Source organism: Choloepus didactylus, chromosome 4 (assembly GCF_015220235.1).
Source record: "Choloepus didactylus isolate mChoDid1 chromosome 4, mChoDid1.pri, whole genome shotgun sequence".
In the NCBI taxonomy this organism is placed as follows: Eukaryota; Metazoa; Chordata; class Mammalia; order Pilosa; family Megalonychidae; genus Choloepus; species Choloepus didactylus.
Window position 1 is genome coordinate 157,367,713 of NC_051310.1, and position 23,544 is coordinate 157,391,256.

General features: G+C 50.2%; 2 protein-coding genes across 5 annotated transcripts in view; both read right to left on the reverse strand.

Annotated features, from left to right (window-relative positions):
- Positions 1 to 1,712, reverse strand: CEBPE (CCAAT enhancer binding protein epsilon). Its single transcript, XM_037834552.1, has 2 exons — positions 1,156 to 1,712; positions 1 to 528 (listed from the first exon to the last, which is right to left on the reverse strand). Exons 1-2 carry the CDS (start codon positions 1,663 to 1,665, stop codon positions 193 to 195), a joined length of 846 nt encoding a protein of 281 aa, XP_037690480.1. The 5' UTR covers positions 1,666 to 1,712; the 3' UTR covers positions 1 to 192.
- Positions 1,713 to 7,374: 5,662 nt separating this feature from the next.
- Positions 7,375 to 23,544, reverse strand: part of SLC7A8 (solute carrier family 7 member 8) — a 44,026-nt gene continuing 27,856 nt past the window's right edge. For 3 of the 4 annotated variants that reach the window (XM_037834547.1, XM_037834546.1, XM_037834548.1), the window contains 8 exons: positions 19,310 to 19,435; positions 17,856 to 18,009; positions 17,192 to 17,315; positions 15,590 to 15,693; positions 12,191 to 12,287; positions 10,444 to 10,593; positions 10,024 to 10,201; positions 7,375 to 9,471 (listed from right to left, as the gene is read on the reverse strand). In XM_037834547.1, the coding sequence (XP_037690475.1) occupies positions 9,305 to 9,471; positions 10,024 to 10,201; positions 10,444 to 10,593; positions 12,191 to 12,287; positions 15,590 to 15,693; positions 17,192 to 17,315; positions 17,856 to 18,009; positions 19,310 to 19,435 (1,100 nt within the window). In that variant the 3' untranslated portion in view covers positions 7,375 to 9,304. Of the gene's footprint in view, positions 9,472 to 10,023; positions 10,202 to 10,443; positions 10,594 to 12,190; positions 12,288 to 15,589; positions 15,694 to 17,191; positions 17,316 to 17,855; positions 18,010 to 19,309; positions 19,436 to 23,544 lie in introns of those variants that run through there. The other variant, XM_037834549.1, reaches the window with a different exon arrangement.

Below are 23,544 nucleotides of genomic sequence, written 5' to 3' on the forward strand. Positions count from 1 at the left end.
TAGATCACGGTGCAATTTTATTCAGCCACAGAATCATTATGCTGGGGCCACTCCCTTGCCACCCCGCTGTCATTTGTCCATGGTCTGTGTCTCTCGCTGGGCCTGTGAGGAGCTCTCGGGCCCCAGCAGGTGGGGGTCCCCCGGGTCAGACCAGGTCAGGAGGGCTGGGACCCACAGTCCCACCAGTGGGGCTCAGCTGCAGCCCCCCACGCCCTTGATGAGGTTGGCAGCCTCAGGGATCTGGCGGAAGAGGTTGCGAAGGGTGTCCAGCTCCTGGGTGAGCTGCTCCACGCGGCTGCGGAGGCGCTCATTCTCTGCCATGTACTCCAGCACCTTCTGCTGCGTCTCCAGAATGCGCCGCTTGGCCTTGTCCCGGCTTTTGCGCACGGCGATGTTGTTGCGCTCCCGCCGCAGCCGGTACTCCAGGCTGTCCTTGTTCACAGCCTTCTTGCCCTTGTGCGAGGGGCCAGCTGGGGAGGGTGCCTTGAGGAGGGGGCTGCAGGGGGCTGCGGCAGCGGCCAGAGGGGCCTGGGTGGAGGGCACAGGGAGGCAGACAGGTGAGGGCTGGCCACGGAGGCAGACAGGAAGCAGGATGGAAATCCCAGCAACCAGGGCGCAGTTGGGGCATCAAAGGAATACAGGAGAATTCAAAGCCAGCTCCTGCCTCCCAGTTCACGGACAGCGCCCTGCCAGATGCCCAGGGTCCCCTGCTCGAGACTAAAACTCCTTTCCATGTTCCCACACGGTCTGAGAACACTTTCCCTTAATCTGTCTTGAGTGTCTTTTTCTACAATCGGCTGGCATTTCCTCTTCTAAAAGCAGGTGACAGAGAAACAAGAGCAGGGGGCCTGATGGGCAGCAGGGAAGCTGGTGGGGGACCTGAGATCAGGGCAGGTCAGCTCACCACAGGGGCTGCAGGACATGCTGAGTTCCAGCCACATGGGGGAGGCGGTTGCTCAGGGTGGGAGGGAATTCACACAGAAGCAACCAGGAGGGTAGTCAGCACAGAGACCTTTTGGGGTGGGTCAATTTTACAAAGCGGCACCAAACACAGACTTGTTTGCATTAGCGGGGGGGAGCTAAAAGTTTTCCCCCATTCACAGCTGCCTCTCTCCAGCCCCTGGGTGGTGGGGTAGAGAATTGGCCTGCTCTTACCTTGAGGACGCGCAGGGGCTGGCTGGGTGCAGCCAGAGCTGGGGGCAGGTGCATGGCCGTCTGTCCACAGTGTGCCACTTGGTACTGCAGGGGATTGTAGCTGCCGCGGCTGGCACCTCGGCTGCCCTCTGGCCCCCGAGGCTCCTCCTTCACGGCTACAGCCCTTGGGTCGTAGCTCCCCGGACTGCTGTAGATGCCAGGCCCCAACGCCTTCCTGTCTGGGCCGAAGGTGTGTGTGGGGTAGGCGAAGGGTCGTGGGTCAGGCGGCAGGTAGTGGGGGAAGGCAGGGTTTCCGGGGCCCTTAAGACCTCTGGTCTCAGGCGCTGGCTTCACAGCAAAGAGGTCCGAGAGGAGCTGCTCCTCGCCAGACTCGATGTAGGCAGAGAGGTCGATGGAGGCCTCCTGCTCACACATGTCCCCCAGCTCCCCGGGCCCTGCTCGGCCTCCTGAAAACTCGAGTGGCTGCTGGCCGCCCCGGGGCTCACACTCGTAGTAGGTCCCGTGGGACATGGCCGGCCCGCCCCTTTGGCTCCCCGCCCCCGTTGCCCTGCTCTCGGGCACCCCACGAGATGCTTGGTCTGCCCTCTCGCGATCTCCCCCTGCCCCAGATCTGCCCCAGATCTGCCCTCTCCGGTCTCCTCTGTCACCCACTCCTGCAAGGCCTTTCTCCTCCCTCCTCTTCTTTGCTTCCTTTTTCTTCCTCTGGGGTCAATGCCTCTTCCCTTTTTTCCCCCTCTCTCCCTGGGGTGACTCAGGGAGGGGCAGGGCGCACCCTGGAGGGAGGGATGCAGGCCTTAGAGAAACGGGGCCACTGCCTATTTAGCAGGTGGGGGCACTCTTTGCTCAGAGTCCAATCCAGGGTTCTGGAGATGCCCAGGAGCTGAGGCTTCTGGGAATGCCTCCCAGTATCCCCGCTGAGCCCAAGGGATTCCAGAGTCCTCCCTGAGGGCAACACCTCACTCTGAGTGTCCTCCTCCCTCTGATGTCCAAAAAGTTCTGTGCAGAATGAGGTGCCAAGTCCGAGTGAACAGAGAAAACCCTCTTCCAGTGCCGACCCCCAGTCCGATCTGATCTCCTCCCTTGACACGCCTCCCTCTCCGTCCCCCCCAGTGCTGGGCTCCACCTACCCACAGGGACAGTCAGTTCCTTTTGTAGCCCCACCTCTCAGGGCATCCTCCTGGGTGCGGGCCAGGGGGTGTTGTTGGAGGGGCTCAGGAAGTAGCAAAAAGTTCTAGGAACAAGTGATACATGGAGTCTGTGCTGTTGCCCAGAGAATGCTTGTTTGTTAGGTTTTTGCACAGGGTCTGTGCAATAGCCCAAACACTAATGTGTTTTCTGTCCTGGCCAGCTCTAGCAGCCTGGCACAGCACCCAACTGCCTGTGCTTGGCTAAGGCATCTGCTCAGGACTTGGGTCCTGTGCCCCAGGTCTGGGCAGGAGGACACCTGGGGAACCTGGCAGCCACACTCCTCTCTTTTCTAGCTCCCCTGCACTGCTGGTGGCTCAGGCCAGTGTTTTGCTCTGGACTCTGGGCCTGAGGCTCTGCCTCCCATTTCCTGTGCCTGGGTTGCAGGGCTCAGGAACTCCTTGCAGTTCAGTTTGCTGTCTTTCCTTCTGCATGGCCATTCTCAGGCCTCCGCCTTGCCCCTCTTGGGCCCACTTCCTCTTGTGAGGCTTAAGAAGCCTTCTCTTTTGTCATTACCTCTTCCTGGGGCTCTGTTCCAGGCTCTCTGGGAGAAGCCCCTGACTCTCTCTCTCTTTGCACTTCTTGGTCTCTACTGGGCCCCCTCCCTTCCCTTTTCTCTTTCCTTTGGTAACTTCCCACTCCCTCTGACAGAGGCACTTGCTGGGGCCCTGCTCTTACCTGTTCAATTTTACCTCCAAACGGGGCTGTAGTCCAGTGAAAAGAAAAGGACACAGAGAAATGTGCCACTGGCTTTTTCATCACCAGCAAATGCTGTGGGTACCCTGTGGGTGGGTCAGGAGTTTTTACAAGTTGGGCACACCAAGGGCTGGGTCACAGTGAGTGGGCCAAGGTGGGACAAATGTGGAGGGGATCTGTGCAACTCTGAATGCTAGAACAAAATATGTCCCTGAAGACAAGGCTGCCTACAAACCAAGCAAGTTATTTCTCTAGTTGGCGTTCTCCTTTTCCCTTCCTCCCTAGCCCTCCTACCTACCCTGGGAGCTTTATGTGCATGCTTTGAGGTATGGCCAGATATGCTTTCTCCAAAAGCCCCGATGTGGCATGGGGAGATCTGCATGCATCCTGGAGACAGATCCCAGGACCAGATGGGGAGATTTCTGCCTTCTCCCCATTTCAAAGGACCCTGTGCCAAATAGGTACCAAAGCTGAGCGGCATCTGTTTGGCAGCAGTGCCTCTCTTGACCACCAGGCAGCGATGTTGGTCCAAAGTTCTGGGCTTGGTGGGGCTGCCATGCTCCGTAAGCAGGTGGACGGCAGAGGGCAGGCTCCCGCAGCCCTGGCACACAGCAGAGCCCGCTGAGCACCAGGAAAGAGGAAGAGGAAACCTGGCCAGGATGGGGCCTTGCAGCGCAATTGCAGGGGGAGAGGGTGGCCGGGTGGGCTGGGGAGACTGGGCCAGGGCCTTGTCTCAATGAGGGGAAATTCTATTGTCCCTTCCCCTCACTTTGAAATAGTGATAATAGTTATATCTTTTGTTTTCTGGTAAGTTATGCTTTTTCAGTCATTGAAACATACACTTTCCATGCTGACCACTTTCCTTTGAATTAAATAGGAAGGCAGGCAAGGCAAACAGTATTTCTATCGCCACCATATTAGCAAGGAAAACCAGGCTGGGAGGCTGAGTCTATCAACAAGGATGCCTCGTTGATGTTGGGGGAAAGGGTTGCCGGTTTGTTCTTGAAATTGTCCAGGGCTGAAAGGATGAGGAAAGGGGGAGCTGTGTGATGCAGAGAGGCTTCTTTGCCCTCAGTGGCTCCTGACAGAGAGAGAGAGGGACTGCTGCGTCATTGGTGAGCGAAATGGGCACTGGAAAAAGCAGGGTGATGTGCAGATAGAGCCAGCAGGAAATGAGAAAGTCAGCAGCTTTGGCCACGGGGAGATAAGCAATCCCAGGCTGGTGGGTGACGTTGCCACCCACGTTCTGACTTCAGTGTTTCCCAGTAACTGAGAGTTTGCAGGGCAGGTGGCAGCATCTCAGGGCAGGGGAGGGGGCACGCTGGACAGGAAGGGCTGCTGGGAGGGAAGTGCCTGTCGAGGGCGGGAGATTCTTGGTTATTGAGAGTCACTCAGGAGGGGAAAGAAGCCCTCCCTCTTCAGTAGGATTGTTTTCCTTTTGCTACTGCAGTCTCTACCTGTTTGGATTAACTGAAATAATGCATGAGTATTGTTTTAGTGACTTTGTAAAAGGCCTCGCTGAAAGGCCACCTCCTTCACCAAGTATTTCTCAACAGGGAAGTGGCAGAGCTTGGCGGAGAAGCGTCAGAGAGGACTGGGCTCAAATCTAACCTCTGTCACTTACCAGCTCGGTGACCTTGGGAAAGTTACTTAGCCTTATACAATGGCAGTAATAATGCCTACTTCATGGGGTTGTTTAATTACACGTTGAGTAAGATAATGTTCATAGAACAACTGGTTTGGTAAATGCTATCTCCTCCGTCCCCTCCTCGGACCTCCATTCCAACTTTATGTCTCCCGAGCAGACACACTACCTGCTCCCTTGTATTATCCTTCAATTCGACAGGCATTTTTGAGTATGTAGGTACCAGGCACTACACAGGCTGTGGGTATGTTGTAGGTTCAGCCCCTGCCTGCAGGGAGCTCACAGCTCAGCTGGAGAATTTCACAAGCAGGTGGCTCCCATACAGAGAGGGTGCTCACTGGTGCCATAAAGTACACTTACGTGCTTATGTGCATTCTTTTCTTTCTCCTGGTAGACTGTTTGCTCCTTAAAGGGAGGGATGGTGTGCTAATTTGGACATATTATGTCCCGCCAAAAGCCATATTCTTTGATGCAATCTTGTGGGGGCAGATGTATTAGTGTTGATTAGAATGGAATCCTTCAAGTGTTTCCATGGAGATGTGACTCAATCAACTGTGAGTGAAATATTCGATTGGATAATTTCCATGGAGGTGTTATCCCGCCCATTGAGGGCGGGTGTTAATTGGATCACTGGAATCATATAAAGGAATTCACAGACAGAAGGACCTCAGAGCAACTGAAAGTGATATTTTGAGGAGGAGCTGCAGCTAAGAGAGGACAAAACGCCCCAAGAGCAACATTTTGGAGAACGCCATTTTGAAATGTCACCTGGGAGCAAGCGGACGCCAGCCACGTGCCTTCCCAGCTAACAGAGGTTTTCTGGATGCCATTGGCCATCCTCCAGTGAAGGTACCCTATTGTTGATGCCTTACCTTGGACACTTTATGGCCTTAAGGCTGTAACTTTATAACCAAATAAACCCCCTTTATAAAAGCCAATCCATTTCTGGTGTTTTGCAAAATGGCAGCATTAGCAAACTGGAACAGATGGATACAGCTTTTTAGACACCTTTGTCTGTTGTGACCATATTTTCTAAATTAAAATTAAGGATAGGTATTTGGACAAATAAGAATACACTTATGGGAACAATGGAACAAAATATGTGAAGTCTGTGCTGACTTGGAAAATTCAGGAATGCTTGCTCTTCCCACATCGTATAGCAAATTCCTTGGACACAATGGTCACAAAAAGATTTGACATATGACTGTGTTAATAAGTGACTGCATAAGCAGCTATGATTTCAGTGACCTCCAAAAGCCTCCCAGATTTTCTAAGGTCATGGCATCTGAAATTCCTAGTATTAAAGACAGAGTTGAAGGCCCAGGTTAAAAAAAATACGTGTTGCCCAGGAGCTGCCCCGGAGGTGTCAATTTATGGCTAGAGGGGCCTTCCCAAGGGACAAGTGTCTCCATGAAGTGAAAGGGGGTTTGGGAGGGCTGGACTTGCAGGAGTGGGGCAACATGGAGACCTCTGGGAGCCGAGGAGAGAGGAGGGGGTGGGGGGGTTCCAAAGAGTGGATGTGAAGCTTGGAGGAAAAACTCTTGCACAAGACTGGCATCTGCCCATTCTTGCCCTCACTCTTTCGGGAGGGGCTGACAATCTGAAGTTGGGAGATTGAGGAACCCTTTGAGATTCGGTTCAACCCTCTCATTTTTTTCCTCTAAAAATGCTAAACAGGTGCAGCAACTTGCCCAAGGACACACAGCTGTTTCGTGGCTGAGCTGGGACCAGGTGCCAAGTGTCTGGCCTCCCAGCTTAGTGCTCTGTGGAAGGAGGGCCTGCAGCTGCTGTTTGGAAGGAGGGCAGCCACATAGCAGGGGTGTTGGGGGCAGGCCAAGACTGGGAGTGGAGGTGTCTTGCCTGCCTATGTCCTCATAGTGTCCCAGATGGTGAAGGGAGATGTCTTAACACCCCTTCCCGCCACCCTCACCCCCACCTTCCTACATCTGTCAGCTGCGATGGCTCTGGAGCCATGCCGCCAGACAGGCAGCTGAGAGATCTGCTCACAGAGGGAGGAACACAGAAGCAAGAGCTGGGTCTAATCCTATCTGCTTCCTCTAGCAATTAACCCCAAACACCAGGAGGTACTTCCTTGTCCTCATCCAGCAGTACTCCAACCTTCCACCAAGAAATCTTCCCTTCAGGTGGGCCTGTACAGCAGTGAACAAAACCTCAATCCATGACACTTTATCACCTGCCTCCTCAGTGCTCCCCAGCCTTCCCATCAAGCCCTTTGGACCCAGCTGGATGCTCTCCTAACTCCTCCTGCATCTCTCTGCAGTTCCAGCCCATCACTTCCTTTCCTGTTCAGCCCAGGCTGTCTTGGTCCGAAAAGCCTTTGCTGACCAGGCCTCCAGGTGACCAATCCCTGCCTCTGTCTCTCTTAGCTGGGCTTGGTGGTCTCCACCAGCTCTGGTCCTGATGAGTGTTCTCTTCCCAGCTAGTCTGCAGGCTCTCAGTACCGTGCACAGGGCAGGAACTTGATAACACTTCATGACTTAACAGAAGAAATGAGAGTGTTTTGATTCCAAATGAGAGTTACTATTTGAATGTCCGGGCACCGAGTCCTTGGGGTAAGGACATTGAGGGCCTTTGGGAATGCTGTCCTAGAAGAAACCTGGCAAACAAAGATCTAAGACAGGAAATGCCTGGTGACGGTCTCAGAAGGCCATTTAGTTATCAACACCACCAAATACTTTATTTCCATTTTAGGTTTTATTACATCAAAAGAAAAAATAATCCTCCACAAAACAAAGCTCTAAAACCCAAACCAACTCACAGACAGATCATTATCCAAGTTCTAACTAATTCCACCTCCTCAAAACAACCTTATATTAAAACAACAACAACAACAAAAAAAACCCCAAAAGAAATAGAAATACCAGCTTCAAAAATATTTATCCAAAAAGTAAGGCATCCACTTTACAAAAAACAGTAACTGAAGGAGGGAGGAGGTTGGAGGAATGAGAAGAGAGGGAACAAGAGGGTGACCCCCTGACCTTCCAGAGGCCAACCCCAGCCCGCCCGGCGCCCACCCAGACCAAACCCAGCATCTCAGGACAATGGGTCAGGCAAGCTGGGAGGGAAGATGGGAGATCCAGCCTGGTCCGAGAGGGGTTCCCTGGCTGTTCCAGTTTAAGCCGAGGGAATAGGGAGTTGGCGGGGTGGGGTGGGGGGTATCCTGGTTTGGAATAAAAGGATACTATGTCCTTAGCATGACAGGTAAGGCTGGGGAAGTCGAAAGGCTCAGGGCCTTCCTCTGGAGCACAGGGAAAAGCAGGACAGCCAGAAGCCCACATACAAGAGGGGACCAGAGAAGGGGACTTTCCTGGGGGTCTCCAAAGTGGGTGCTATTCTGCCACTGCCCTCGCATCCTGCCCTGGAGGCTGTCCAGGAAGGGTGGTGAGACTGGGAAGGAGGGCGGGGTTATAGAATTGGGGAAGGCGAAGAGGAGCAGGCCTTCAGAAAACACTCTCTCCACACAGGCTCTGTGGTCTCTGGGGCACCGTTGGGGACGTGGGGAAGTGCCCCCCCTCCTAGGGAAGGCATTTAATACCAGGTCTGTCCTGAGGGTTAGAAATAAGGGGGTATTTTTAGGCCCAGTTCTTGGATGGGAGGTAACTTAAGGCTGATTTAGCTCCAATTTCAGGCCTAAAGGGCTTGGGGATTCTTCATACCGGGTCCTGGGGCCAAGGTCCGGAGAGGAGGAGAAGGGCATGACCACTGGTGACCAGCAGTGCTGTGTGGGGGTTTGTGGGGTGCAGCTGCAGGGAGAATCGGGTAACTGCTCCTTCCCAGGGGGGAGGGGGGTTTGTGGGGGAGGAGCTGAGTGCTTTGTCATTAGGAGACAGATGTCCCCTACATTGGAAATAAGAAGTCTTTCTGGCTTCAGGAAGCTTTGGCCCAGGTTGGGAGCAGGATGCAGGAGGCAGGGGCAGGGCTGGGTTTCTGCAATCTGAGCCTTTCCCAATATGTTCCACAGGCCTGGGGAGGGGGCAGTACTCCTTCTCCTTGGTCCTTAGCTCAGGGGAAGGTGGTGTCCTGAAAGGAACCCCCCTCTGGACAAGGGAGCCCAGGTGGGGGTGGGGAGGAATGGTGGGGGTAGGTGGGGAAGCGGTCCCTGGTGAAGGGAGAAGGGTGCAGGTCTCTCCAGCTGACCTTTAATAGTGGCAGATTTGCTGGAGTCTGCCCCTCCCCAAGCAGCTCACTGTTGCTGCCACATCTCTGAGCTGAGGCCTTCCCTGGGGCTCAGGAACGGGGAGGTAAGGCAGGGAGGGCAGTACTGAACTCGGGTTCCTGGGGAGGCAACTGAGGGCCTGGGCCCGGCAGGGAGGCCTCTGTGGGGCACTCCTGGCATCTCCACTCTCCTCTAAATGCTCAGAGCATGGACAGCCCTGTGTGGGGGCCTTGCACACAGGCCCCGGGAATGAGAGGCTGGTGCTTTGGGTACAAATGCCACTGTCTTTGTTTACAGTTTCTCTCTTCCACACCCGGGTCTTGTCCTGCCCGACAGGAGCAGAGGGACGTGTGTGCATGTGTGTGTATTGAGGGGATCCAGCAGGAAGTAGGGCAGAAAGGGGGTATCAAGGAGGTAAGAGTCAGCTGGGTGGGGTGTGGCGGTCCTCAGGCCTGGGGCTGCTCCACTGCATCCTTCTCCTTGGTGGGAGTGTGTTGGCAGATGGGCTGCCGCTGCTCCTCCACCCCCTCACCCATCTCCTCTGTCCCCGAGCTCCTCTCCTCCTCAGGGTACACGACCACACACAACTTCTGGCTCACCAAGGTTAGCAACTCTGCAGGAGGAGAACACATAGAAACTAGGTCAGTGCCAGAGTGCCCCTCCAACCCCGCCAGCTGGGCCTGGCCTTTCCCACATCTCCTGCTTCAAGCTTTGCCTCAGCAGTGCAGCCAGTGTCTTCAGGAGACTTCCTCTCCAGCAGACGGCCACCGCCCCTGCCTCCTGAGTCTTCTGGGAAGCCTGTTTCCGCTGGCTGTCCCTTGACTCATCAAGGCCCCAGGCTTCCACCTCCCCTATGCCCTTTGATCACTCATTCCAGCATCTACACTGGCTCCACCCAGCCCAGGGCAGCTCCGGCAGGATGGCTAACAGGTTGCCTATTCTTGCAGGTCTAAGGTCCACGTGGAAATGTCAGCTCTTCTCTCCTCAGGGCTCTCCGGGAAGGGACCTGCCCTTTCGTGCCCCGGGCTCCTTCTCTAGAGCTCTGTGGACCCAGGTTAAGGTGAACCTAGACCTGCTGACCCTGGTGGGTTATCCCGCCAGACCGCCAACCACCCTGTCCCAGTCCAGTAACCCCTCTAGCCACCCAGTGCCTTTGACAACTCACCAATGAAATCATTGAAACACTTGGGCTTGTGTTGCCAGTAAATACCCAGGAAATAAACGGGCACTCCTGTCAGCATGATGGCCAAGCCAATGCCACACACCACCGGCTCTGACCACAGGCTGAAGACCAGCAGGAAGGCCCAGAACAGCAAGTAGACGATGGGGAACAGCAGGTTGATCTGTGGTTGGAGCAAAGGTCCCGTTAGCTGTGTGGTCACCATGGACCCCAAGATCAGGGCACCCCCAGAGGAGAATGGAACTGGCTCCCCCATTCACACATAGCCCTCACTTCCCAGGGGGTCTGCTACCATCATAGAAATGATGATCTGAGGACAACAGCCAGGGAGAGAGTCATTTATAAACCTGAACGGCAACCAGTTCAGGAGTGGGGGGGGGGATCCCCAAAAGGAGGCTGTCTCACCTTGATGGGGCGGGGGATGTCGGGCTTCTTCCAGCGAAGAACTATCTGTCCAGCAATTGTGACCCCGTAGAAGAGGTAGTTGATGAAGCCCACATAGTTGATGAGTGTGTATATGTCACTGGTGACCAGCATCAGCAGGGTGGAGATACACTGGGGGGGTGGGAGAAGCTCATCAGTGGTGGGAAAGTGTTCAGAGACAGGAGGAAGTGTTTACAGGTCAGGAAGCCATTCCCCTGCCTGCAGATAGACAATGCCATCTTACAATGGATGATTCTCATGGAGACTTTACAACTTCCCCTAGTAACCTTTGATACCAGGAAATTCCTTCTTCTTGCAGGAGTGATAATCAAAATATTTAACCACTGGCAGCCCATGGGCCCTAACCAGCCAGAACAGACACTGGCCCTAAACAACTGGGTTGACCACACAGGTGTCATCTGGTCTCATTTACATCTCTCCTGTGGTTGTAGCTCAAGTTAATTTCTTTTTTAACCCTTAGGGAAGCGTGTTAACTGTAGATTAAGGCGTTATTTTGCCCCAATCCTTTTTCCTGGCCGAGTCATCTGATTTAATTTTCTTCTTTTCTTATGTTTTGTTAATTTAACAAACAGTTACATAGCACTTACTACGTACCAGGTCCTGGTCTTACTATTCTACAAATATTAATTCACCTAACCCTCATAGCATCTTTATGAGGTTTTCTTAATAAGGTGTATTTTCCAACTTCAAAAGCATCTCAGTGGCTCTCTCAGAACCAGGTTCTTCCCCTCTGCTAATTTGTAAAGGCCAATAAAAGATTCAGTTCTCTTGTGAGATCTGATGGTGAGAATACTTGAAGGGTGATTAGGGCAGATTCTTGTCATACCTGCCCTGCAGTACTGCACCAATGGCTCGGACTGTCCGTGGCCCACTGGGAGTATCGAGTCTTCCCCAGCCACCTCTAAGCAATCAGGACGACCTTCATCCCTTATCTGAACATTCTGAAATTCCCCCTAATGCTGTACAATGCCCTGGACTCCAGAGAGCTGTTATCCTGGTTTCTAACTGCTTTGCTAGTGGACCAAAGTCATTTTCAATGTTTTATTCAGGATCCAGAAAGGAAAAACAAACAAACAAACCCAAAAAACTCAAAAGACACAGTGGGAACACATCGGTTTTTGTTTTGTTTTGTCTTTTTTTCACTCCTGTTTTTACCCCTATTCCCCACCCCACTCCCCATCCCAAGTTTCCTTTTCTCCATTTTCAGTCTACCAGTCTTCCTTTCTTTAGGATTTTTCTTCTTTGGTGAACCCTTGACACTCTGAATTTCTTTCAGTGATATTATCCAAGAAGCTGGCAGGCCTCCTGGGGCATAAAGATTGATTGGGAGGTGGGGGGTGCTCAGTGATCAGCCAGGAGTGGAGCTGGTGCTGAACCCCTGTGGGTGCAGAAGAGAGCCAGGGAAAGAAAAGCTTCTTTGTGAGATTGTAGAATCTGGAAGCAGTCACCGTCTTGACAAGAGGGGAGGAATGGATATGAGCCAACATGAGATCTTTGGAGTATTTCAGAACTCAGGGTCTCTTGATATTAATCAAGTTCATGCATATCATTTGCCAGATTATCTAAGACGTAGTGAAACCCAGGTGCAGACCAGCAGGGTGACGGGGCATGTGTGGAGAGTGGGAGCTCCCAGATCAGAGCAGGTACAAGGAGAGGGACGGTGTGTCGTGCAGGGCCGGCAGCAGGGATGGGGGGTGGGGGGCCTTACCGTGAAGAGCAGGGCTGGGATTGGGGTGCAACGCTTCACGTGGATCATGGCCAACACACTGGGAAGGTGGCCCTCCCTGGCTCCAGCAAAGAACAGCCTGGCAGAGAGAAAGGCGAGGATCAGCCTGGGATAGCCCAAGGACCCTCTGCCCCCAAAAGGACTCTTTCTGCAGCCTAGGCTCCCTCATCCGTGCCCATCTTCTGCCCCACTCAGGGGCATCGTCCCCATGACCAGGTCCCCGCCTTTGCGTGCACACCTCCCAGCCCACTAGTCACAAGACCCATGATCACAAATGCAGGTGCGGGCAAACCAGAGGCAGCCAGGGGGGTGGTGGATGGACCCTGAGAGCGCTGGGTTGGCTCTGGGTGACTGTCTGTGGACTGCAATGCTTGGAACTGGCTGGGGCAGCTTCTATCCTTGGCCTAAGGCCTTAATCTTTTAAACAATGTGCCTCCCCTGCCCTCAGTGGAGATAGGTTTTCTGATACACTGGGACTGTACTATGTATTGAAAGCCTTAAAAACAATCATATCTTGTGGTTCATATCTCCATAGGGGCGGGAGGGGAACTGACAGGAAAGGGGCACGAGGAAACCCAGGGGACATGTGAAAATGTTCTATATCTTATTTTGGGCAGTGGTTACATTCTGTCTACAACTGTCAAAACTCATCACACTGAACACTTAGGATCTCTGTATTTTATGGTATGTAAATTATACCTAAATATTTATATCCTTGGAGCTACTTATTCTACTCCCAAGAAGCCATCCTGAAGAAATGAATAGTTGGTCAAAGACGTACATAGAAAGATATTCTGATGATAAGAAAAAACTAGAAATAACCTACATGCCTACAAATAGGCATGAACTGATTAAATAAATTATGGGATATCTAGAAGGTGGAATATTTTATAGCTATAAAAATGATTTGGAAAAAATTTGATTACATGAGAACATACAATATGATGTTAATTATTTTTAAAGAAAGGAGAGACTACTGTATGATTCTATACACTATGGGTCCAATTCTAAAATTATTTATAGGTATGTGGAAAAATACATTAAAGTACTAACTGATTATTTCTGGATGGTGGGATTATGAGTGATTTTAATTTTCTTTCTTCTACTTTGTAGAAAAAATTTTAAAATTCTAAAATAGAATACTTATAACAGAATAAAATCTATTTTTTAAACTTTATAGAAATCAAACTTTTAATTTTGAGATACTTGTAGATTTACATACAGTCATAAGAAATAATACTGAGAGGTCCTGTGTACCCTTCATCCAGTCTCTCCCAGTGGTAAGATCTTGCAAAACTATACTACAATATCATAACCAGGATATTTCAGTTATTTAAAAAAGAGAAATTTTAATATCGATAGCAGCTCTTCCTCCCCTTCCCTCTTCCAAGAGAAAAGAGAATACTATAAGCTGTTAGCAATCATTTATGTCTTAGTGTTAATTAGATCACTTTTTCTTTTTTCCAAGATTTTGTAAGGAAAGAAGCGGTAAAGGAAGGGGCTGGCATGATGGGTACAGAAAGGCACAGAATCAGCACACTGGGAGTTGTGAAGAAAATCATCACTTATTTTGAAACCTGTGTCTAAGGAAGAGAGAAGCTAATAGCAGCAGCTCTTTAGAAGTGTGGGAGTTGACTGTGGCCCCATCCCATTGAACCCCTGTGCACTTGCCATCATCAACCACCCAGGCCAGTGTCACTAGCTCATGCAGCCACACAGCGTCCCGCCCCCTTCCCCCAGGTCCTCAATCCTCTTATGGTGCAGCCTCAGGCACCAGCCTGGGCCCCTGGCCCCATCATGCACACAGCCAGGGGTCTGCATTTAAGTCCCTCCTCCACCTCAGCCAGGGCTAAGTGTGACTGTCCAGGCCCAACAGCATTTGCAAGTGTCAAGTTCACATGAGACAATCCTTGCCCGGCTAGCTGACACTGGAGGAGATGACATTAAGCATAACACACACCCCCACACACTCCTACTTTTCAGGAAGCATCAACCTCTCCGTTCCCCAAAACACAAGAGAGAGAGGCAAAGAGAGAAGGAGGGAACGGGAAGGAAGAAAGGAAGGAAGGGACTGGAAAGGAGATCTGAGGAAGCCTGCATGCACACACAACTATACCACATGCATGCAGACCGCTGCTGGGCCTGCCGAGGGACAAACCCCACTCTAAAGCGACTGCAGCCAGTCACTCTCCTCCAATAGATCCCAGAGAGCCTCATGGGTCACTGCTCTTCCACTGCTTGCCCTTGGGCTGGGGCCTCCACATGGCCACTGCTCCTGTGTAACATGCACATGAGGTTGCTGTGGGTGAGTGACATTGGGCCCTGGGGTACAGGTGACACCCATGCTATCTCTTTCCTGCCCTGGGTCCTGAAAACATGGCACTTCCGTCACTTTACTCCCTGATGTGCAGGTGGTTTGGGAAGCAGCTGAGTTTGGGGGCTCACTGCTTTCCCCAGCTCTTTTGGGTGGGACTGTGCCCTGGGGTAGGGCACTTTATGGGAGCCCTGGGAGGACCTCACGGGAACCACACAAATGGAAATCATCTCACGTCTGCTGGCTTCAACAGCCCATTCTAGTTCTGTTTGACATTCAGCTCAAGACACAGGAGAGGGCAAGAAGGGACAGCAAGAAGGGGCCAGATTCCTGGATCTATGGAGGCAGGAGCTGCAGACTCCTTTACCCACTCATGCTTCTGGCCTCCCAGAGAGTTTTGGGGTAGAGACTGTGGCTAAAGAGAAGTCTTTTTGTGGACAAATGTTCTCTTCCACTCTTCCCCACCCTCCTCACTACACCTTCCCCACCTGAGGCTCGTTTAGGCCAGGCACAGGCCTCCCACAGCTGCTTGTCTGGTGCGTGGGGAGGAGCGCTGCATCCTCAAGGACATCCAGAAATGATGTGACCCCTCCTGCAGTCTGGTCCCATAACTCTCAATCTGAGAGCACAGCTCCCAATCCTGGTCCCTCTCAGAGTGGGGTTCCTTTCTAGTCAGCAGCAGCCTGTTTCTTGACAAGTGAAAAGGGGGCCCTAGGACTGCAGCCAAGGCACCAAGGCACTGTCCATCTCCCAAGCACAGCCCCTGACCTGAGACTGCATCAGGCAGTCCAGGGGCCTCCTCGGTCCTCTGCTCTGTTTGAAGCCACTAGAGGTGAAGCACCCAGGACCTGTGTGCCATGCACATCGCAGGTAGCCGTGTGAGCAGCGCACAACCCTGTGCATACATACTGACATACACACACGCTCATGTGAGCACCCACCCCTCTGCAGGTCACCACCCAGGTGCCCACCCAGACCTGCTGTTGGAGACAAGCCCACCACATACACACAGAGCAATATGCACAGCAGAGTGGTCCCCAGGCCAGGGAAGGCCAGGCAGCACTCACCGGGAGGAAGTGAAGAGAGACCCATTGACTCCTCCAAAGGTGGACAGGGCAACGGAAATGGGCATGATCCAGGCCATGACCCCTAGGAGCTTCTCTCCAAATGTCTGGGATTGAAAAACAAGGGGTGCAGGGGAAAAGGAGAGGTTATGCCTCAGGCAGAGCACTCATCCTGGAGGTAATGGCTGGCAGTGCCTGCTGTTGTCCCCACACCCTCACTGGGTTTCCCCACCCCCAGAAGATGCTTCCCATATGCACCCTTGTTGATTCTCTCTGGCCAAGTTTCTTGAGAGGAGGGATATCTACAGTGCCCTGCTCCCCTCTTGTACCAGCACTTCCCACCATGATAACTACGCAGTGCCGAGTCGATAAATGTCTTGGGCTAATCAACCAAAGGAGACAGTATGTACAAATACTAATAAATAACCAACATTTATTATCCCCATTTTATGGATGAGGAAACTGAGGCACAGAGTCATTAAGTAGCTTGACTAAGACCACACACTCAGGAAGTGGAGGGGCCAGGACGAGAACCCAGGCCTCCCCTACATTATACTCTTTCTCCTGCAGTGAGAGGTACAAGCTTCTGAGGCAGACAGAAGGGTTCAATTTCTAGCCCTTCAGTTAGGAGCTGCGAGGCCCTGAGTGAGGTTCGTAACTTTTGAGCCTCAGTTTTCCCATCTGTAAAACAGGGATGAATCATAATTCATAGCGTGGTTGGGAGGGTTGAAAAGATGATGTCATGGGAATAAACCATAAGAACAAGCCACTATTTAGGCTGAGACATAAGTTTGTGAAGCTCTAGACTTGTTTTCGTGTATTAAAGGAATATACGCTATAGGGTGACCAGCCTTTTTTGTATTTTCAGAGCCACAACCACACCTGATTGATAGTGCATTATGGGGGGAGGGAACCGTCGTGTTGGTGGGAGGAGGGGCTGTCAGAATAGAGGACCTGCTGGGGAAGGTCATGGGAACAAGCTCCCATGGAGACCAGACAGCCTCCTTCTTCAGTCTTCAGAACTAAGACAGGTGATGGCTCGTTTGGTAGGGTGGGTCGTGGTCCAGCCTGAAGCTAGTGAGGGAGCACCATGGCTCCCGGGTCTTTCCCAGAAACCAAGGCTCCCAATCATGTGGACCTGACTCATCCTAAAAAAACACAAACCGCTTCCACTTCATAATTCTTTACCTGCACACACTTTTCTGTAATGAGGGAAGGAGACAAGGCTGCATACTTTGCAGGGGGGGAAATAGGGGCAGAGAGAAATAGCTTTTTGAGGAGGAGCCTGTCTCCTTTGTACAATGATTAAATTTAGAGTTTAAAGTGACCCTGGATGAGGGGTTGGCAAACATTTTCTGTAAGGAGTCAGATAGTAAATATTTTTGGCTCTGGGGGCCACACAAATCTGTTGCAGCTAACCTAGGCGTCAGTTTGCTCTTGGGCACTTGGAGATGCCCCAGTGAGGACAGAATGTGGTTTCTGCCCTGAGGACCTGTAATGATTTCCAAATCCACAAGGCATGGGATCAGGGAAAAGTGAGTGGTGCTAAGCAGTCACGTCTATTTCAATATTCCTGGTTTGAGAGACTGAAGTTTGATTTCTTACCACAGCAACCGCGTTGGATGCCAGCAGCTCCTGGGGGGACATTGCAGTGACATAAGCGACATTGGCAAAGACATACACAAATGTGACCAGTGGGATGGAGATGAAGATGGCCCTGGGAAGGTTCCTGTAGAGGGAGAGCAGATGAGAGGGGAAAGGCTTGGCACCCAGGGACACCTGCCTCTCTCTGGGGCCCAGTGAGCACCTTCTGTTTCTCTGCCTGAAGCTAACCTTCCAGCCTTCTGTGATGCTCACCCCCCCTTCCTGGGAGTCGAATTTTGTCCCAACATGGGCAGGATATTTGAAGGAAATGAAATAGTTGAGGCATGATATATCCTCCATACCTGCTGATCTCTTCTCGACCTGAATCCCTACAATGCACCCCTTTCCCCTGCCTCAAGGTACAAAGACTAGCCTGTCTGGAGACAAATGAATATGAGGCCTGGAAGCTTCTAGGGGGCATATTTCATTCCATAAGGCAGTGTGGAGTTTTCCACTTTTCACCTGCTCTGGGACAGTAACTGGATCACTGGCAGAGAGGAGGGCAAAACGTTTAAGTTCCTTAGAACAGACCAGAAGGGGAAGGAGAAACAGCAGTGGACACCTGGCTTTGCAGTGGTGTCTTTCCTGGAAGGGATAGGTGAAGAGCTGGGCTATTTAAACTTACTTGTAGGGATCAACAAGTTCCTCAGTCACGTAATTAAGAAAGTTCCAGCCTCCATAGGCAAAGGAGCCCTGAAGGAAAGCCAGCGCGATGAGGCCAATGTCCGGCTCTTGGAAATTCTCAAATGCGTTCTCTGGCTCTAGCCAGAAGTACTTTCCTGTGGACACAATGGGCAGAGGCTGTTCAGAGACAAGGGTCAGAGGCCCCGGCAGCCCTTGGCCTAGCTGGCCCATCTCTCACCCCTCTTGGAGGCTTTGGGTCAGCTCTGTCTTTTCTCCAGTGAACTCAATGTATTGAAGAAGTCGGGCTAAAAGGATCAGGGAAATACAGGTCCAGAACCTACCAGAACATGGTAACCATGAATTCGAATGGGGGTTCAGGTTCAGAGCACAATTCTGAATGTTCTTCTTTTAAAAGGCAAGGTTACTTGGAGGGTAAGTTGGGAGACTGGCGGCCCAGCGAGTCTGCTTGGCTTCGGAGACACAGGACTGGAGTCCCCGGCAATCTCCTGAGCACTGTTTGTATATTTTCATGAAGAAAGCATCAAGAACAGCCAACTCGCAAACTTAAGCTTCCAAAGGTTGTGACTGACTGATGTAATGAGATGCAGCAACTGATCTGTCTATAAGCCACCATTTACACAAGGAAATGATGAGATTAGAGTGATCAGAAGAAAGAATTGAAACCAGATTAGCAGGGACTTGCTATCTGAAAAGAGAGCATAGTGATTTCCTTAAGTCTAAATTTCTAGAAACAATAAAAACTGCCAAAGAACTTAATCCAACTGATTAAAATAATCACACATGCTATATAGCAGAAACTTAATTAGTCTTTCTGGAGTAAAAATCCAGGCTCCCTGTACTGCTTTTAGGGCTGGTGGGCAGGTGGGAGGGCTCCCTGTTTGTCATCTGACTTTCTCCATGAGGCAGTGACGCTGGGCAAAGCTTAGTGGTGCCATGGGTCCCATGGAAACCAAATACAGACTTGGGCTGGGAAAGGACCAAATCCAGTGGGGAATGTTGGCAGGGGCCCTGGGAATGTAGAGCTCTCTCTTGTAGAGATTATAAGTGATTCCAAAATGTATAAAGATCTGCTCCTCTGTCCCCCATTTTAAGATGCACACACATAGTACTCCAAAATGCAGAGAGCTTCCCTGAGGCTAGGGCTAGAGGGCTGTAGGAGTCCAGAGATCTGGGGTGTTCTCTTAGCTGTGCTAGGGCCATGAGGTCAGCAGGGAAGGCCAGGCCTCTGCAAACCAGGGAGAGCATTCCCTATTTCCAGCCATCCTGGGGAAATGGATATCTCTTCTGCTTTGTCAAGTAAGTGAAGAAGAGAAGTCATCAAGGTCAGAGCGGGGAAATCTCAGGGTGTGCACACATCTGAAGATGACATGAAGGGGCATGCACAGGGTGGGGCTGGAAACCTGGGCGGGACCCCATTGTCAAGACAACACTCACCTTTGCAGACCTGTACAATCCCCATGATGATGATCAGGGCCAGGGCCAGGAGCTTCCCAGCTGTGAAGATGTCCTGAACCCGGGTGGCCCATCGCACACTGGAACAGTTGACCCATGTGAGGAGCACTGAAATGACAGACCCCCCAAAACATACCCTTCAGGGGCCGTATAGTGAGGGTGTGTGACGCCCACTGCACAGAAGCAGAAATGTTCCTTGTTCCCAATGATGGGATTACAACAGGAGAGCCAAACATCCTGCAAGCTCAGCCCCAGTGACCAGAAACTTTGACTGGGTTAATGGGTTACAAATAGGGATTACATGACCCAAATTAGAGCTTGGTCAGAGCATGCCCTGCCCAGGGCTGGAAGCCAGAAGTAAGCATGGAAGTGTGGGCACTGGCTTTGAGGGAGGAAATCAGCATCTGATCAAGGCAGGAGTGTAGACTCTGCCTTCAAGTCACTACACCTTCAAGGGGGACTCTGAGCAGCTGGTGTCACCTACCTGAGCCGGATATTGGGACAATGGGGGTCTAGGGAAATCAAGACCTAGATTTTATTCGTTTGTTAGGTTTATCTAAGGTACAATTTATAGAGTAAAATTCACCTTTTCATGCATACAGTTTGATGAGGTTTGACAAATGCATTTAGTTGTTTATTCACAACCACACTCAATATATACAACATTTCCATCACTCCAAAAAGCTCCCTTGTGCATTGTGCTCCTTTGTAGTCAATCCCCTTCCCCTACCTCTGGCAACCACTAATTTGGTTTCTGTCCCTATAGTTTTATCCTTTTCCAGAATGTCAAATAAATGGAATCATAAGATATGTAGCTTTTTGTGTCTGGCTTCTTTCAGTTAACAAGATGTTTTTGAGATTCATTTGTATTGCTGTACATATCAACTGTTCATTCCTTTTTATTGTTGAGTAGTGTTACGTGAATGTGTTAGTTTGTTTTTCCATTTACCAGTTGATGGACATTTGGGTTGCTTCCAGTTTTTGACTATTATGAATAAAGCTGCTATAAACAGTTGCACAGAAGTCTTTGAGTAGATAGTTAAGGTCTTTGAGTGGGGTTTTCATTTCTCTTGAGTAAATACCCAGGAGTGGGATTCTCAGTCATATGGTAACTATATGTTTAACTTCATAAGAAACTGCTAAACTGTTTTACAAAGTGGTTATGTAATTTTGTGTTTCCAGCAATGTACAAGAGCTCCTGTTGCTTGGTATCCTTGCCAACATTTGGTATTGTCAGTTTAAAAATTTTGGCTATAAGTGTGTAGTGGTGTTTCATTGTTATTTTGATTTGAGATTCCCTGATGACCGATGATGCTGAGCATCTTTTCATGGGCTTACTTGCCATCCATCCAAATGTCTTCTTTGGTGGCATGGGGGGCCTTGGACTCTCCCTCCTTAGCTAGGAGTCACAGGACTCTCACAGACGTCCCAACAATGTGGAACCTCAAAGGGTTGGACAAGAGCTCAGAGGCTGAGCATTACGAGGGAGAAGGGGACTCTCTACTGCCACTCTCACCAACCCCGCTGGAACCCAGTTCTGCAGGAACGGGACTCTCAATTTCCTGGTGGTTGTGAAGTGGTTGAAAATAAAGGGAAAAAAATTAAAATTCTCCTGCTTCCTTGTGCCCCAGAACAGTGATAAGGATGCCCCTATTTCTCAAAAGGTACAAGTCACACATGTAAAAGCATGAGACTATCTCTGTCTCCTCAAGCCTTGAACCAGGGTTCTGACTTCACTTGGAAGGGCATATAAAGTTATAGCAGTATCTTAAACTTAAACTGGGCCTTTACTTTTTTTTTTTTTTAATTCAGTTTTATTGAAATATATTCACATACCATATAGTCATCCATGGTATACAATCAACTGTTCACAGTACGATCATATAGTTATGATTCATCACCACAATCTATTTCTGAATTTTCCTTACATCAGAAAGAATCAGATAAGAATAAAAAATAAAAGTAAAAAAAGAACAGCCAAACCATCCCTCCCATCCCACCCTATTTGTCATTGAGTTTTTATCCCCATTTTTCTACTAATCCATCTATACACTAGATAAAGGGAGTGTGATCCACAAGGTTTTCACAATCACACTGTCACCTCTTGTAATCTACATTATTATATAATTGTCTTCAGGAGTCCAGACTACTGGGTTGGAGTTTGGTAGTTTCAGATATTTACTTCTAGTTATTCCAGTACATTAAAACCTAAGAGGTGTTATCTATATAGTGCATAAGAATGTCCACCAGAGTGACCTCTCGACTCCATTTGAAATGTCTCAGCCACTGAAACTATTTCGTCTCATTTTGCATCCCCCTTTTGGTCAAGAAGATATTCTCAATCCCACGATGCCGGGTCCAGATTCATCCCCAGAAGTCATATCTTGAGTTGCCAGGGAGATTTACACCTCTGGGAGTCGGGTCCCAAGCAAGGGGGAAGGCAGTGAGTTCACCTGCTGAGGTGGCTCAGTTAGAGAGAGACAGGGCCACATCTGAGCAACAAAGAGGTACTCAGGGGGAAACTCTTAGGCACAATTATATGTAAGTTTAGCCTCTCCTTTGCAGTAACGAGCTTCATAAGGGCAAGTCCCACAATCGAGGGCTTGGCACATCAAACCGCCAGTCCCAATGTTTGTGACAACATCAACACCAGTCCAGGTGAGGAAGTCCAACACTTCTGCACCTTCCCCCAGCTCCTTGGGGCAGGGTGGGGGGGAGGCTGTAAATATATTTTTTATTCTCTGCCCAAATTACTTTGGGATGTGTCACTATTTCACTCTAACCTATACTAACCTACCATATCTCACTTCCTATTCAAAGTTCCATGTAATTGTGGTGTTTGAACAAACTGACTGTAGAGTTATACTGTTTAGAAAATATAGATCCTGCACCAAGTAGACACCTCTTCCCTTGGTCTCACATGGAAGTTGAAGTTTTAAAACACAGTCAGTTTCGACCTTTACCCTTTTGGGCCTTTACTTTTCATGTATTTTTCAACCTTCCTTGATTCTGAAAACACTTGGGCTGGGTGTGAGGGTCCTGACATTATTATCCATCCATAACCTTCCTCCCTGCACTGTCTCCACCTGCCCTTCTCCTCTTTCAAGAACCAGCTCAGATGTCACCTGTTCTGTGAGCCTTTATCATTTTACCTATTCCTGACAATGTGCCTGCAAGGTAAGATACAAAAGCTACGTTTGATAGACAAGATACAAAAGATTCTGCCTCCTCTCTACTCCAGACCACTTTGTTAATATCTTATTTTGGCTTTTTTTTTTTTTTTGGTATTCTAATTATCTGTTTCTTTTTCTCCCACTCTGGGTAGACTAGGAGGGCAGGGTCTGGGTCCTTTTCATGTTTTTAATCCCAGGGCATGTCACTGATGCCTGCAAATAGTAGGTACTGAACAAATATTTAATAAACGAGTAAAGGAAATGCCACAATTCATTAGCCCTCCCATCTCATCTTAGTTTGCACATCTCACACTATACAACAATCTCCCCTGCTCCCTGGGAGTCCCATCGAAAGGAGACACCATCCCCAGGTGGTTTCACGGAGCCAAAAGCAGAACAGGCAGCTTGGCTTCAAGAGTAGAAACTCTCGACCTGTCGTGGAGGAGCTGTCATCCAAGGTGGTGTCATATAAGGAGAATCAAAACATGTTGTCAGAGGAAGGATTTTAAGTGCCTGAATAGGGAGAACATTTTGTAAATACTCGAATGTTCCAGATGGACCGAGACATCCTGGTAAATACACAGCTGGTTTATCTTACTCAATTCAATAAGGATTGCAGGATCATGTGCCTGGTGACAATGCAACCCAAATCACTCTAAACAACTGAGTCTGTGATCTCAGCTTCTCCCCGGGGCCCTGAGGCATGCTGGGTAGGAGGCTGTGCCCCTCGTGCCCAGGGATTCAGGCAGATACAAGCAATAATGGCAAAAGGACAAAGGAGGCTGACTTATGAAGGGAAGGAAGATTAAAATACAAAACCTATGTGGCTCAGGGGTTGGTGAGGATTACCGAATAAGGGACCTGGGAAGAAAATTATCCTCCATCAGGGCAGGGAGTGACAAGAAAGTGGTTGAAGGAAAACAAGGGTAGAGCAGGACAATTTAAAAGAACTTCCACCTCCCCAAAGCAGGAGGGGGCACGTGGCCACCTGTCCATGTGCTGGGATGGAAAACATAAAACCACCTCCTTATAGACAGACCTTGT